The 17,142-nt window shown below is 35.2% G+C and overlaps 2 protein-coding genes across 2 annotated transcripts in view; both read left to right on the forward strand.

The window, feature by feature from the left end:
• Positions 1-4,396: 4,396 nt before the first annotated feature.
• On the forward strand, positions 4,397-14,700 carry LOC108672773 (sodium-dependent nutrient amino acid transporter 1). The gene is made up of 15 exons (XM_018160504.2): positions 4,397-4,649; positions 4,920-4,985; positions 5,567-5,935; positions 6,438-6,522; positions 7,465-7,562; positions 8,108-8,238; positions 8,552-8,687; positions 8,961-9,095; positions 10,067-10,170; positions 10,682-10,871; positions 11,355-11,531; positions 12,123-12,222; positions 12,548-12,724; positions 13,031-13,134; positions 14,284-14,700. The coding sequence occupies exons 1-15, from the start codon at positions 4,617-4,619 to the stop codon at positions 14,395-14,397; spliced, it is 2,019 nt and encodes a 672-aa protein (XP_018015993.1). The 5' UTR covers positions 4,397-4,616; the 3' UTR covers positions 14,398-14,700.
• A 2,181-nt stretch (positions 14,701-16,881) lies between these two features.
• LOC108672765 (sodium-dependent nutrient amino acid transporter 1) overlaps positions 16,882-17,142 on the forward strand; it is a 13,077-nt gene continuing 12,816 nt past the window's right edge. Inside the window, exon 1 of the mRNA XM_018160495.2 lies at positions 16,882-16,902. Coding sequence (XP_018015984.1) covers positions 16,882-16,902 — 21 coding nt within the window. The remainder of the gene's footprint in view (positions 16,903-17,142) is intronic.

Raw genomic sequence — 17,142 nt, forward strand, 5'->3', positions numbered from 1 at the left:
GGAACTACTGTGGCTGGAAGTGGAACTACCGTGACTGGAGGTGTAACTACCGTGACTGGAGGTGGTACGACAGTGGCTGGAGGTGGTACGACAGTAGCTGGTGGTGACACGACAGTGGCTGGAGGTGGTACGACAGTAGCTGGTGGTGACACGACAGTGGCTGGAGGTGGTACGACAGTGGCTGGAGGTGGTACGACAGCAGCTGGAGGTGGAACTACCGTGACTGGAGGTGTAACTACCGTGACTGGAGGTGACACGACAGTGGCTGGAACGGACACTACCGTGGCTGGAAATGGAACTACCGTGGCTGGAACCCTAACCCAAAGCACATACACTCTAACGTCAGGTCAGTATGGATATAAAAAATAATATATCAGAATATATCAGGCTAGTGATATTAGGTTGCCCCTAATGTTGCTACGAACTACCAATATTTGACATTCTGATAGAAGATATAAATGTTACAAAAATTATTATTAATAATAATGATAATAATAATAATAATAATAATAATAATAAGAATAGGAAGTTATAAAGGCTTCATTCGGATGAACTCAAAAATATGTTATAATATTTTGCGGTAATTAGATTTATTTATTATTACTTACTTGAATGTTTCTACAGATATTGATAAGATGCCATGTCCTGAATAAAAAATATTCATTGATCTTGCTTACGTCTACACATTGACATTTGACCGATTACTCCTACATATAATTTGCTGTCATGCTGCAATAATTTATATATTTTTACATGTTCATGATTAAAAACGAGCAACAAACAAATTAATTTTCAGAAAAAATTTATGCAATTTGAAATGAACAATTATATAATAAAGAAACCATTCTATTTATCAGGCGCATGGAAAAACGAAATCAGCTTAAAATCTGAATTATAATCAAAAGTTACGAAGCATCATTTTAATGGAAACTAATCCTCTTGAAAAGAAGATACTTTTACTATATTACTAATTACTACTATCACTTTATTATTAAAGTATTTTCATCACCGGTAATTTTGCAAATGCTTGAGATTTTACAATTAATACAATTACTTTCGAATTACAATTTCGAATTACAGTTAATTCGAAATAGTTTTAATGACATATAGATGATACTTTCAAAAAGCGCTCCTCCAAATATTACAAAAAATTCTTCCATAAATTTCGAGCCAATCATTAAACATTGCGTGATATCTAGTCACAAATATACGAGCTATCGAGATACAATATAATTTTACGTTGTTTTTGTGTTCAGGAATGTGATCAAAAATATTTAACGTGTTTTTACCAGAATGTGTTATCATATACATTATTCTTACATTAATTCTTCTCTACAGCTCATCGTCGTGCGACCTGCTGCACGCTCGAGCGATGTATATCATATGATATATTAACCAATCTCCTGTATTATTAATAATGTATAATAACCAACGTCTCCGAACGTTCATTCTCAATGCGATGTGTATTGGATGCGGTCAGTCGGCTAGCTTCATATCCCGTATGTTCGCGGTGGAACCACAACCACGACTAACGAATTCGTTGCTTATTAAAACAACTACTAAGTAAAATTATTGATATAAATAAATTTCCTTCTAAATAAAATTATTTTCGTATTTTACTCATGGCAAAATCAACCCAGTATTCTCGATGATTCGATAGGAGCTTTATTCTTATTTGTTTGCCACAGATGTTTGTTTTTTATTTTGTCGGTTTTACTCTAATATTATGAAATTTAAAATGATATATTTGTATATTCACGTTCATTCTTTAAGTTTTGCGTCTTCGATTTTTGTAGAAATCAATACGAACTCCAACGAATCATCGTTAAGCCTCACCAAAGTGAACTCGAATTTTTCTTCACAATGTGATGTAATTGAATATATAGCCACGTGAGATGCAAAGCCAGAAATTTCATCTCGTTAGGCGATTAAAAATAAGTAAAATTATTCAGCGAGTTACCTATTCTGATCAGTTTTATTTGACATAGAAAATGACTTCATTATTATTTGAGATAATCAATTTATTCCTTATCTATTTTATAACATTTTATTTTATTTTATTTTATTTTATAAAATTAGTTCACGTGAATAACACGTGAACTAATTTTATCTGAATCTTTGCCTCATGTAACTATTACTAAAATTAGTCTTTAAAAGACTTTCCAGCGTGTCACGATGTCTAAAAATTATCTGTCCAAGCCCTTACCATGTATAACGATGAAGTGAAGCTTGTTCAATGACAATTAAAATTTGTGCGTTTACTATTCGTGGATACATAATGTTCATAATTATCATGATTAATTCATATATTCTTCATTGATCTATTCTCTTCTTTAATAATTATGTGACCTAACAAATAACCAAGATGGAATTCTAAGCCTACCTGAACTATTGTGGTAATGAAAGTTTCTGGTAATTGTAAGAAAATTACGAGTGAATTCTTCAGTGAGGATGTCCTGATAATCTATGATAACTCGCATTCTATGCCAATGATATTATAATATACGGCTGTTATTGAATGAAAAAAAAAACAATTTAATGAATAATTAGGCTTTACAGGAGTGAAATGAAACATGAAAAAATATATGCGGCCCGCTCATTTATTTTCATTACCATAAATACTATTATTATTATCATAATAAATAATATTCATTCTTTTCTCAAGAATAAAAATAACCAATAATAACCTTGTTCTTTTGTGATTCGGATTTTTCAAGCGGCGCAGTAGCTATACGATCTATAAGTGAGTTTTATATGAAATCGATGGTCCAACACTCTCAGGTAATGACAGGTGACTGAGCGTCAGAGGTCTGGTGCAGCATTAACAGACTTGAATGATTATGCTGCAATGACAGCTTACGAGAGAATAGTTCTTTGTATAATAGAACACCAGTACTGATATTTTCTATATATTTATGCTAAGGGAATAGTGTGGGTACACATTAGTCTGACTTCGTCAGGATTGTTAATAACCTCCAATAAATATTTTTTTGTACCCCGAGGTTAAAAATTCCTGTCTGAGAATAAATAAGTGCATAGGTACAGTTTCATGTGCTCGTTTTCAACCTCGAGAATAAAATTAAGATTAGAACCGAACAATTTGGCTCAGTTCTATAGAGTCAGAAGGGAGGAACATTTATATGTTGACTACTTCTTTAGTAATTGTTATTGAATTATGCAGATAATAAAACGCTAGCTCTGGTAAGTATTAATTCCTCCCTCAAAGTGGGCTCTGCTGACATGAATTCATGAGCTCAGACCTGTCCGTATCAAAATATAATAATAAAACAAAATTATTTTTCGTCAGCATGCATTACATCCCGCGACATACAAGATAACATAAAATAATGCTCAGTTATGCGGGGAAATAATTCTTTTTATATTAGTGGCGACGAATCAATGGAGCAATATAATTAATGACCATCCAATTTCAGAATGACAGAAAGTTTGTTATAATAGTTACTCTTACTACTTGTTGCTGTATTTACTTACGACTCTGCCTTGAAATTTCCGAAATTTAATAGAACTGTAGCCACTTAACATGGCAATGAACGCGACTCCTCTTACACGCCCGTAGTCTTGAGAGCGACAATAATTGAACGGAAATTTTCCGCTAAATTTATAAAATGGCAAAAGTATTATACGGCTTCTATTATATCTCCGATGGAAATATTTAGGAAATTTAAAAATTGTAAACATATCTCATTTACCTAATTCCTTCTATGGAAGACTTCGAGAATATTCAAAAGATGTTCTGGAAGTAAAAAATTATTGCTGGACTCATGAGAATATATAACAAATTTTTTCAGTTAAACCTATTACTTGTGTATGATGATACTCAACGAAATCATTCGATTATTTTGTCCAGTGCATAGCATCCATGACACTATGTGAAAATTTTTTCACGGTGAAATCTATTACTTACACACGTGATAACACGTGAAGCATTCATGCAAAAATTTCATCCAGTACATAGGAAAATGAGAACGTGAGTCATATTACCAGGACTACAAAAGAGAGTCAAACAATTCTCGACTGACCTTGATCAAGCCCAACACGGACCTGTGATCTAGGCAAACATGGACACGCGATCTAGGCAAACATGGACCACTGAATCTTGGCAAACACCATCATGATCGTCCAAGCGTGTCCTGAAATGAGTAAAGTTCATTGCAAGGCAACCCAGCTCTCGTGTCAGGGCTTTTGTGCGCGTGTCTGTTGTTGAAAACAAATCTGTCGCACCTTGAGTGATGAAAAACCTGCAGCAGGAAGATGCATAAGTCACCTCAGCCGTGACATGGGGTGTTCTCTCCAGCTAATTCGAAGGACGAGAAGACGGTTTACGTCGAGTGCATCGAATCTCAAACTGAACAGTCGTAGTGCGGCCTTACGGAGATAAGGATGCTGTTGAAATATACGGAAAATAACAGAGAGTTGATGTAATTTGATTTTTAGTTGATTGATGTAGTTGATTTTCAAAAGGCTTAGACTTCCACATTAAGAGTTTTGAAACATGCAAAGCGTATACGTAACCGAATTATCTTAGTACAAATAAGTTAAAATGAAGTACACATGAAATTCTATTCAAAACTTAATACTTCTAAACCTACGCCAAGATGAGGTCCGACCATATCACTCAGTTTGGTCGGGTGAGTGAATTTCACAGCAGAAATAACTTTCCAATCTATACCCAAAAAGTTCAGATATTAAAAGAACTCAGAAATGAAACCATTATAACCTATAAGGAAACATAGAACACAATTACTAACAAAATTAAAAGCGATTGTAATTTTATTTACTAGGACCATGTAGAAATGCAAACAGAAGTAGATCGCATTGAAATTCATATTTAAGCTATGATTACTTGGAAAAATTCCATATGATAAATTTTCTAAAGCTGAATGTTCTGTAATTCACAGAATGGTGGAGGGAAAGTAAACATTTCGTACGACGACACTGAAGGAAAATTTGGTATCATAGACCACGTGAGTAAAAGCGAACATTTGTTATAAATCATTCTTATATCCCTGACCTTTATAATACGTTATCAACTAACCAAATATTTTCCGCGATAAAGTTATGACGCAAAGGGTAGAGGAACTTTACGACCCTACGAACTTTACGACCCAACGCCGTAAAGTTAGACACGACAATCTTATCTGAATTCCTAAGCGGAAGTTATAAAATAAGGAAATGATACCTGATTTCGAAGATCTTATAGTTAATATTTAACTATTTCGATTTATTTATTACTCACATTTATTTACACTAATGGTTATTAACTTTCATAATAATTATTCAAGTGACAGCAATTACTATACAATTTGTCAATTTACAAAGTATTCTTATTATCTCCAATTAGCTTTAAGTCTTCCCAGTCGCCGAGCTTGTCTATCAGTACCATGCTCATTAAAATTGTTATTCGTAAAAAAGACAAGATGCCATTCACAGCTAAGATTAAGATTATTGAGCTCAACTACAATAATTATGAAACAAATTATTCTTTGTTTATCTTCAGTCGTTTAAACCGATTAATGACAATTATATTCCTTGATTTCTCCTACAGGGAGATCTGCCTGGCGTCTACACGAACTCAGGCTCGACGTCTAGGAGAAGAGAAGGCCCGGAAAGTGCCAGCTCTCTCGCCTCTCCTAACGTCTCCAGAACAACTTTTCATGATTCGAATAAAGACAAACCACTCAAAGAAAATAGTGATAAGTGCTTTTCTGATGAAATCTCCATAGCCAACGTAAAAGATGGTGATGAAGAAGGGGAAGGAAGACAACAGTGGAGCAATCCTATCGAGTTTTTACTGTCGTGCATCGCGTTGTCGGTGGGCTTGGGGAATGTCTGGCGGTTCCCCATCACAGCGTACAAGAACGGGGGAGGAGCCTTCCTCATCCCCTACCTTGTGGTGCTTCTCTTCATTGGGAGGGTAAACTTGAAACTTTTAATTCCTTTGTTAGTTTAGAATAGCTCAACTAAACGATACTTTCCGAGAGTGTGGTATTTAAAGGAGGTAGAATACAACGAAAAATTTTTGTACCGAAGATTTCAATTCTGGTTGAAATAGTAAACGGATATTGGTAAATTTGTTTGAATTCATCTTTTCAATCTGTGCAACGATTTCTTTTTCATTGCGCATATAATAAAGAATTGATTAAACTACTTCATCTTTCTAGAAATTTTAAGTTAAGAATAAATAAGTGAAGTTAATTTCTTGCAGCAAGACTTTTTTATTCAGCAAAATATTTACGCGGATGGGTTTTAAAACACGTTCAAAACTTTAAACATGGTAATATATTGTGAATCGTTTCAAGTTGCGAGCAGACAAACTACACCGTTGATGTTTCAAATTTCTTATTTGATGGATCACTTCAGTTCTAGGTTCCTGATATCCCCACCACCCAATAAGGTTTTATTTTTCGTCTTTACAGCCTCTCTACTTCCTGGAACTTTCGTTGGGCCAGTTCAGTTCCTACGGATGCATCAAACTGTGGAAGTGCGTACCGGCAATTAAAGGTAGGTATTTTTACCGCAATAATGAATTATTTTCTACCAGTAATCCATTTATTTTACCACAATTACGCATTTATTTAACCCCAGTAATGCATTTCTCTTGCTCCAGTAGTGCATTTCTTTTACCACAAGCCTTTACTTTACCCAAATTATATATGCATTTATTTTACCCCAACATCCATGGTTTTGATAAACATGCGTCAAATTTGTATTATAATTTGTTCATACATTAGGATTAAATTATGAATAATTAGTATAATATAATATAATAATAAGCCCAAACTAGAATTAAAATACGTACTTGGGACTTTTACCAAGCAACTCTAGTGACTAAACTTGCATTTATTCGGCATTTGTCGTTCTTTATTCAAAGCAGAATTTAAATAAGGAAATTTTGTAAATGATTGCTTTCACACGAACTCAACATCTGCATGCAAGATCTTGAATACTCGTGCTCGAACAATAAATAATTATTGTAGTAGTACTCATTTATCAAACTTAATTGTTTCATTTTAACATTGTTCAGAATTTGCAACATATGATTCGTAATTTGCACAATATCGAGTCGAAGGGAATAGAAGGTGCATTGGCATCAGTTTTTAAAGTTCTTGTGAGCAATAACATTACGTCTAGACAGTTCTGCGTATGTGCTGCAGAACTGTGTAAACACTTATCACTATTTTCTTTGAGTGGTTTGTCCGTCCGTATCTTCCTGACGTATACATCATTGTTATAAAACTCCACTATCCTTATAGTCCTTTTAAAACGATTGGAAAATTTATGACATCTACTGTAATCAGTTGCCATGATGAAAGCACAACATAACAAATTTAATTCTAGAAATCAATTTACGGATGTACTGCAAAATCATTTAATAATACAAATTATAAAATTGAATTGTATTGAATTGATTGAAAATTTTACTTTTAATGTTCGCAATTTCAGGCGTTGGTTACTCACAAGTGGTTGCCACGGCAGCGATCCTGACTTACTACGTTTCTCTTATGGCTTTGACCGTCTTCTACTTCTGTGTTAGCTTCCAGGTGACTACATTATTTTAGATCCTTTGAATCGTCATACGTTACATCGTCGTGACGTTACATCGTCGTGACTTTACATCGTTCTGGCGTTACATCGTTCCGACGTTACGTCATCATGACGTTACATCCTCATGACCTTACAAGTTCATGACGTCACAAGTTCATGACCTTACATCGTCATTCTCACGGTTCATTTCCCAGAATAGGCTTATTGTTTTTTTTCGTTTATTCAACTTACGTTACAAAACTTTTATACTTTGCTGGACCTGGATATTTTGGAAACCTCACAGTGCTTTTATCTACCACTATACCTGATACCTGCTAGAAAACGCGCTCAACAGCAGTTTCTAAAGCACAAACAGTATTTAAAAACTGGTTCACTATACCTGCAGCAAAACTTAGAAATATGAAATAATAATTAAAATAAATTTGCTTCCCTATCACGAATTTCAAGGAGCATATTAAGTTATAAAAAATATGTATTCTTAGGAAAAATTTCACCTGACGTAGAAATTTTGTGTCTAAATTCAAATTAACGCACTGGTCAGAGTGAGCTGCCGTGGTCAGTGTGCGACCCAGCATGGGCGGCTATGGACTCTTGCGTGGCCGTGTCTTCCAATTCATCCCTGGGCTTCAGCTCGAACAGTTCAAAACAGAGCAGCTCTGAACAGTTCTTCAGGTACCTTGAACATAAATCCAAATAAAAATAGTAACGTTACTTAGACATTTAGGTGTATGTTACATTTCGTAACTTCTTGTATTAGTGAATTAGCTACGTTAATGCTTGATAAATCTAATCACTCAAAGATAATAAAAACGCTGATACAAGTTAAAGTGAATATCGTTTTCTTCGTTTAAACTTTAAATGAATGTTGCTGATCAAATTTTTCATGCAAAAATTAACATACATCGAAGAGTCAGCTACTAGAACAATGAAAATAATTTCCACCTCAATCAATTTCTAATAAATTGGAGAATAAATTTCCTCTCAGACGTTACGTGGTCCACGAGGCCGCGACGTGGACATCAGGCATAGGCAAACCGGACTGGAAGCTTGCGCTGTGTCTGGCTGGCTCGTGGCTCGTCCTCTTCTTTACGCTCGTGAAGGGCGTACAGTCTGCGGGCAAGGTTCGTCAACTCGAAGTGTTAATTTTTGGGAGATATATTATATCTCAACCTTTAAATCTGACGAGTAAAATATCAATTGGCTTTCTGTGAAAGGTTTCTTCTGATTCATGCTATAGCTTAAACCATATAAAAATATATGTGAATCTGCTAATAATTAACCAGTTTATGGTTTTTCTGTGAAAAGTCTCATGTGAATAATGCTGTAGCTCAAACCAAATAAAAATACACGTGAATTTTCCAGTAATTAACAGTGTTTTCAATTGGACGTTACAGACGGCGTATTTCACAGCGTTGTTCCCGTACCTGGTGTTGTTCACGCTGCTAGGCAGGGGCGTGACGCTACCGGGGGCCTACGATGGCATCATGTACTTCCTCACTCCTCAGTGGGAGAGACTCCTCGACGGAAACGTGAACATTAATTATGATATCATCATCCTTAGCAGTACTGCCAGATGGCGAGATTCGAGGGTAGAAGAGGGTAGAGATTCGAGGGTAGAAGAGGGTAGAGATTCGAGGGTAGAAAACTAGACCTACAGCATAAACGGCCTCAAATTGTATAGTTATTCTTTGGGATAAAGCCAAGGCTACATCATGAACTCTCATTCCGTCTTGGAGACGAGATGTGAAATTTCAAAGAGAAATTTAGGGTCCGGTAAGGAAGTGCGGATGGTTTCAATGAAACGTCGCGTGAGATGGAGAACCATTGTTATGAGTGCAAGTCGGAAATCGATCCGATTTCGGCACTAATTCCAGCAAAGTTCTTAACCCGCTTCATTGCCGTTTCATTTTCATTGCCGTTCCATCGAACTACAATCATGTCAGCCAATGTTTAAATGATTCAGGAAACGTCTCTGTGTAGTTACTACAGAACGACATGTTTCAGTGAACGTTACGATTAACGCTTCAATTAAACGTTTCAATAAACGAAACAATCGGTTTTCCAACGATCACGATCCATGTGCCCCTGAAATGGCGACTCTTGACCAACAGATAACACAAATCTTGAATCGGAATTAATAGTATGTCATGGAGGGTGCCGCTCAAAATATCCATGCTTCTTCGCAATTTCTGTATCCTACATTATAAACCTTATTGGCGCTTGCCGGGGAATATTATTATAGATAATATTAATAGATGTTTAATAGAATACGTTGTGGATATGGATAATTTTTCACCATATAATGCTGTTTGAGGAGCTTGTTATATTTAATTATTATGGCTATTATGACTGTTTTATGGCTAATCAGGTTTCTGATCATTTACATTTATCATTACATTTATCAGTATGAATTCATTACATCACAGATAACAAAATAAAATGATCCCTAATTTCGTTCGTTCCTACAAGAAAATTTCATCATAAATCTTTGTTGTCGTAGGTGTGGTATCAAGCGGTGACTCAATCTTTCTTCAGTTTGTCGGTGGCCTTCGGATCCATTCCAATGTTTTCGAGCTACAATGACTTCAAACACAATGTTTATAGGTAAGTAAAGAATTTAACACCTTTGAAGCTGTAAAAAGGGTTGACTGACATGGATTCGTATGAATTACGTAAATGAAATTACATCTCTGACGAAGTAAAAGAAAATATCAACGCACTGTACGATTAATCAAACAGTAAAAACTGAACTTATAAGATTAGTAAAAACTGAACCAATTGATTATCTACAAATTACATTTTTAATTTAATTATGGAGAAACGTCTTTAATAAATTATTTTAAACCTCCATGAGCTCAGATTCTCAACTAATTTTGCCATCCTGGTAACTTTACTTTGGCCATGAGATTTCAACTACTTTTCTTGCTTATCGCTAATTTTTAGTGAGTTTACATGACTATTCAGAGAAAATTATCTATTGTCTCGAGTCTACTTGCCCTGGCATCTACTGGCAACTTCGACCAGTTTTTACCAGGAATGTGTAAACTTTCATTCGTTCCGTAATTACTTCATTTTTTGAATGATAGCCAACAATTTCTCCTTCGAAATTTTACAGAGACTCGCTGATCATCAGTTTCATGGATACTGGAACATCGCTGCTGGCGGGCCTGACGATATTTTCCATACTGGGCAACCTCAAGCACGAGATCAACGCTGACTCGTTTGACGATGTAGTGCAAGGGGGGGCGGGGCTAGCCTTCATCACGTACCCAACTGCCATCGCTAAGTTCGATTACGTACCTCAGGTGAATTTAGCGTCAAATCAAAGCATCGATTTTTAGGTGATTCGAACAATCGGCGACAGGCCCCTTCAGGTCTACACTTCAGCGCCGAGATCGCTATGTTATGATGTTATGTTAATTATTTAATCATAATTTAAAATTGATTGATAGTCTTTACGTCGAATACATTTTCTGCAAATAATAAAAACATATAAAATTTTTTTGGGGATGGATGCGTGTAAAATTACTGAGAAACGATATGACATGCAGCTCTCTTCTCAATTTGCACGATAGTTGAAGTATTTACACTACTCACTTCTTAAAACAACGGCCTGAATTATACGTCTTATTCAAGCATTAGTCTACCTTCCGATAGCCCTTTTCAGATTAAATGGTCTTAACAGTGTACTCACCCTCTAAATAATCTGCTTCGATACTCGCTATATCCTTAGGTTTTTATAGTAGTTTTTGAAACTTCCACTACAAAAATTTCAATTTCTTGAGCAGTTGTTCGCGGTGCTGTTCTTCATGATGCTGTTCACCCTGGGTCTTGGCTCGGCCACGGCTCTCACAAACGGCGTCATCACCGTCATTCTAGATCAGTTCCCCCACTGGAACAAGGCCGTCGTGTCCGCAGTCGTCTGCTTCGCCGGATTTTTGACCGGCCTAATATACCTGACTCCGGTAAAAGGCTCACTTTTGTGCATATTTACTCTGGTGAAAAATTGTTAATGGATAGCGATGGGAAGGAGATTTAAATCTTGCTAATTATTTTTTTAATAACTGTCACGAATTGGCTGTCGTTTGCACCATCGTCTTTTGCACCGGATTTTGTCCGGTTGAATTTATCTGACATCGGTAAAATTTAATCTGGTCCAATTAACCTGACTAAAATGAAATTTTTCCAATTAACCATACCTGACACCAGTAAATGATTTTTTTTTATTTCCTTGCCATGACTTTTTGTCTCTGGAGAGAAATTTTTACGCCGGGAGGAGGATAATTTTTACAAATTCCACTTTATTTGCTCTGGTGAAATGGATTTAGTGGATGATTTGAATAATAAATTCTGTAGCTGATTTCTTCTTTAATGTTTGAAAGACCTCTCACATGTCAGGATCAATTTAATTTGAATGAAAACTTTATGTTGATCTTTCAAAACAATTATTCGTGAATAATATTGCAAGTAATTTTTTCACTGAAAAGTTAACGAAAATGCGTATGCAATCAAAAAATTTCGAAATTTTACCCTAACTTTGGCCTTAAATCATACAGGAAGGCCTTTACATTCTGGATTTGGTCGACTTCTTTGCTGGCGGTACAATCGTTTTCGTATTAGCCGTTGTTGAGACTTCAGCGATCTGTTACATATACGGTGAGATCTGAACAGAGCCTTCGTGATCTACTCGGTCATGAATAACTTTGTGATCGTCGGAAATGACAAAATAATTCTGATTGTAATTTTTTAATGGTTTACAGTTTTTTCGGTCAGCCACCCTTGAAACATTTATTTATTCTGTTATAATTTTGAAGTTTCTAACTTTTTAATTGTGCTTTTTTTTTCTAGCATGTCTTTATTTTGATTTGATTCAATAATTCAACATATTTTTCCTCCATCATGGTAAATTGCAACTTACAACAATTTCCTAAATCATCCCATAATATTTGCTCACTAATACATTTAAATATATGTCAAGCAGGCCTAAGGAATCTTATCAGGGACTTCAAGTTTATGCTTGACGTTGACCTGGGCATTTACTGGAAACTGTGCTGGGCGGTCGTCGTGCCCTTTGGTCTAACAGCCATCCTGGTCTACTCATTGTTCGATTTCAAACTACCGCGCCACAACGATGCTGATCTACCGAGCGCTGCGTATTGTAAGTTTATATTTCATATGCATTAATTACAAATAAATGCATATTAAACTCTGCTTCCTGATCAATGAGAAGTTCTTTGGCCGATTAGTCGAAACGAAATTTATCTTCCAGACCCAGCTCCAACTACTGAAAATTTCAATTTATTCTAAAATAATACAACTTCAGCTGTGCATCTTTTTGTTCATCGTCTGAACAATATAAGAGTAGCCAAACTCGTACATTTTTCTACCTTAAATATAACTGATAAAACTTTAAATATATATAACTAATAAATAATAATAAAATATAACTGTAAATGTGCCGCAGCTTGCGGCTACGCGCTCCTGGTCGGCGCCCTGCTGGTCATTCCAGCTGGATTCCTGCACGCCGTCTGGATCGCCGACTGTGCACCTGGAGCTGGATTGTCAGAGGTGAGTTTAGGCGGAATATACGTATGTGAGTCTTTTTTCAATTATTCAAAGTAATAAAATATCAATAAAAACAGGAAACAATTTTGAGATATGATTCTCAATTTTTGTTGAGAGGCAACTACCAGTCATGTTGGACATTTTTGATGAACATAAATTTTAGAAATGAATAGAATTGAAAATTTTTATTATCGAAAAGTCTTAGCCATGACCCTAATGAATATCTGAATAAGAATGCGAATCGATACCAGAACAAACTTAATTCTCATGAAATATTCAACAAAACGAATATTATTTCAATTACCCAGTAGATTTAGGAATTTTGCATTTAGACGTGAAGGAAAGATAATTATTTGAGGTTAACTATGAAGTCACGCTGACTAATCTCTAGTCATGCCGTAGCAAATAGAAGCATAACTGGACTGTCGGATCGGGTCTCTATATTTGGTTCTTTATAAATGAAGAGAAAAATTCTTTACAAATAAAAATGTAGAGAAATATTTTCTTCAATACAACTAAAAAATCTCAATAAGCAATAGACAGACTTAGTGTCATGGTTTGACCATACATATAGCAGCACTTACTGATAGATACTGAGTTCGCCCATTAGTGATACACTAAGCATTTGGCGGATAGAGTACTGAGACGGGAATTGATACTGACTGAGCTGATACTGACTGAGCTGATACTGACTGAGCTGATACTGACTGAGCTGATACTGACTGAGCTGATACTGACTGAGCTGATACTGACTGAGCTGATACTGACTGAGCTGATACTGACTGAGCTGATACTGACTGAGCTGATACTGACTGAGCTGATACTGACTGAGCTGATACTGACTGAGCTGATACTGACTGAGCTGATACTGACTGAGCTGATACTGACTGAGCTGATACTGACTGAGCTGATACTGACTGAGCTGATACTGACTGAGCTGATACTGACTGAGCTGATACTGACTGAGCTGATACTGACTGAGCTGATACTGACTGAGCTGATACTGACTGAGCTNCTGATACTGACTCAGCTGATACTGACTCAGCTGATACTGACTCAACTGATACTGACTCAGCTGATACTGACTGAGCTGATACTGACTGAGCTGATACTGACTGAGCTGATACTAACATTCATAAAATATCTCCACAGAAAGTGATGAGCGTGTTCAGACCAAAGCCTACGTGGGGGCCTAAGAAGAAGAAATATCGGATCGCCTGGCTGCAGCACATCCAAGAACTTCCTAAACTGGAAGAAGAGCCATAAAATTTTATTTCAATTTGATGCCAAATTTCTTTAAAGGAAAACGAAACTAATGATTTCAACTAGCAAATATTTTCGTATATAAATTCGAATTTAGTAATTAAATATTTGGGATTGTACTTGATGACTATGGACTGCTGAATATTGTTCAATATCATCGTGGTAGTAAATGCATTTCGTTATAGGGTTGAATATGAACACCAACCTCTGTAAACAACCAATCACAATATTAAAATCAAAGGATTCTGGTACAAAAATAATAATACAATAAACTAAATTTTCTAATTCTTTTAACACCATATGCAAGCGCACANTTTCAGTATTAGCGTTTTAACCTGCGTATAGTTTTCTTAATAATATTTTATTAGAGAGGCATGCAGCATCCAAATTTAGTTCAGGTACTTGGTGTCAACGGCATTTCGTCATGGTTAGGCATTTTCTTTAGTCAAGATAGTAAACAATAAGAAACTAGTTGATGAACTGGCTGATAGAATAAGAATATAGAAGCGTAATGTTAAGCCTTCAGCTTAGCACAGTTTATTGGTACTGGAATTCTGAGGTGCTGTATTACATGGTTTCTGAATACTAGACCTGCGCACGGATACTGAAATTATGTCCCCGAAATCTGTTTCAATTTGTATAACTAAAAACTAGACCGTTATTTTCAGTAAGATAATATGTATTGGAGATATATGAATGATCGTGGAAATAAACAATGTTTGGATGAGCTCATCGATTTTATGACTCGCACCTGTCATGCCGCCATTTATGGTGCATGTTTTTTATGGACAAGTGTCATTTATATCATCTTCTTTTCGCTATACCTCATGTCCATAACCACTGAGTTTTCGAAAAGTTTCAGATTGTTTATTTTAATGAGTGAAAATTGAAATTCTAAAATTATATTAATTATAAATTAATAAAAAAAGTATATTATATTATGAAAATTATATGAATAAAAAATTTATTCATATAATTATTATATGAATAAAATTATATGAATAAAATTAATTATGTTATCAAATCGAAAATGATACCCAGACGGTTTCAGAGTTGAATTTCCGGAAAACTTGGAGAGGGAAAAAGTTGTAATTTTAGATTTTTCTTAATTATTTTACCACTGAAGTTGAAATAAATGATAGCTCAACGTTCATGAAACCGCTTAGATAATAGAGAGCTAATATACAAATAATCACGTTTCTAATGTTATTTTCCAATAACCGAAATTTATATTCCCTTCATGAGGATTTACTTATGATGTACCGTGATGGATTTTCTTACTCGGTCAGGCGGTGCCAATTTACGCCTACGAGAACCCTGCATTCAAAAAGGATGAAGAGGTATGAATATATAGAAGGATTAGATAATAATGCACTATTCATTGTATTTTTAAATGAGACTAAGAGAGTAAAACGTTGAAAATCAATGGCAAACGGGCAATGCGATTAGTATAACTTTTTGCACTGCTTTGAATAATATTATTCCACCACTATCAGAACATCTGATTCTTCTTTATTTTTTTTGCAAAATTACCTATCAAAAGAAAATAAAAACTGAATTATTGAAGAAAATTTGAAATATTTAAGACATACTCAACTCCATAGATTGTCGGCTACGTGAGCAAGAAGCATATGTCCTCTTCGAATGGGCCAGGGGCGAATGACAAGACGAAGGTAAAGTATAAAATAGATTTAGGAAAAATTCTTTATTCTTATTTATTTTTTTTGTACGGCACGCATAGACACTTCCATTATTTTCAAAGAGTTCTTAGAGAGAAAAAAGATTAACTTTCAAATATTATTGAAATTAAATATACGTACACGGCGACGTTCAGTTATCGCGACTTTGTGGACCATGCTTGTTATAATACAATTCTTTGCAATAGCAAATCCTAATTATTGCACTTTTTGCGTATTTAAATATTATTTGAGGTGTTTGATGGAATTGGTATTTGTATCGCTCTCAGTATTAGCATTTTAATTTGCGTATTGTTTACTGAATAATATTTTATTAAGGTGAAATGCAGTATCCAAATTTACAGTAAGTACTTGGCGTCAACGGCATTTCGTCATCTTTAGAAATTTTTTTCAGTTCATATAATAAAAAAATAATAAACTATTTTATGAACTGATACGAAGAATTTAGAAACGTAATGTTATGCATTCAGCTTAACATAGTTTGTCGGCACTGGAATTGCAAGGTGTCGTATCACATGGTTTCCGAATACTGGACCTACGCATGGATACTGAAATTATGTCCCCTAAAGTTAATTAAATATACATAATATTATATCATAACAAATCATAAATAATACCAAAATATCCTGCAATTCAGATACCCAAAATCTAAGCCTTGCATCCAGCCCCAGCACTGGAACAATTTAGCACAATATAGCCTGATAGGAGCGAGCATTTAGTAAGGACATTTATACGATGGCCAAGTAGTAGCCCTAAAAACTTAAAATTAAATGTAAAGTCCCAATAAAACATGCCCCAATTGCGCGACATTGTGATACAGTACTTCATCAAAAAAGAGGGAAGCGCAGCAAGATTTCGAATTTGATTTATCAATACTTTTCCAATAAGGCGTAAAATTCATTTCATTTATGAATAATTTCAACTTTGTAGGTAATTGGACAGAATATTTCAGCCAACGTTCTTCCACAGTAATGTAATGTTGTGTATTTATTGACTTAGCTTGTGTTTATATTAGGTTAGACCTCGTCTAAACGATTTTTTAACTAAACAC

Source organism: Hyalella azteca, unplaced genomic scaffold (assembly GCF_000764305.2).
Source record: "Hyalella azteca isolate HAZT.00-mixed unplaced genomic scaffold, Hazt_2.0.2 contig5945, whole genome shotgun sequence".
In the NCBI taxonomy this organism is placed as follows: domain Eukaryota; kingdom Metazoa; phylum Arthropoda; class Malacostraca; order Amphipoda; family Hyalellidae; genus Hyalella; species Hyalella azteca.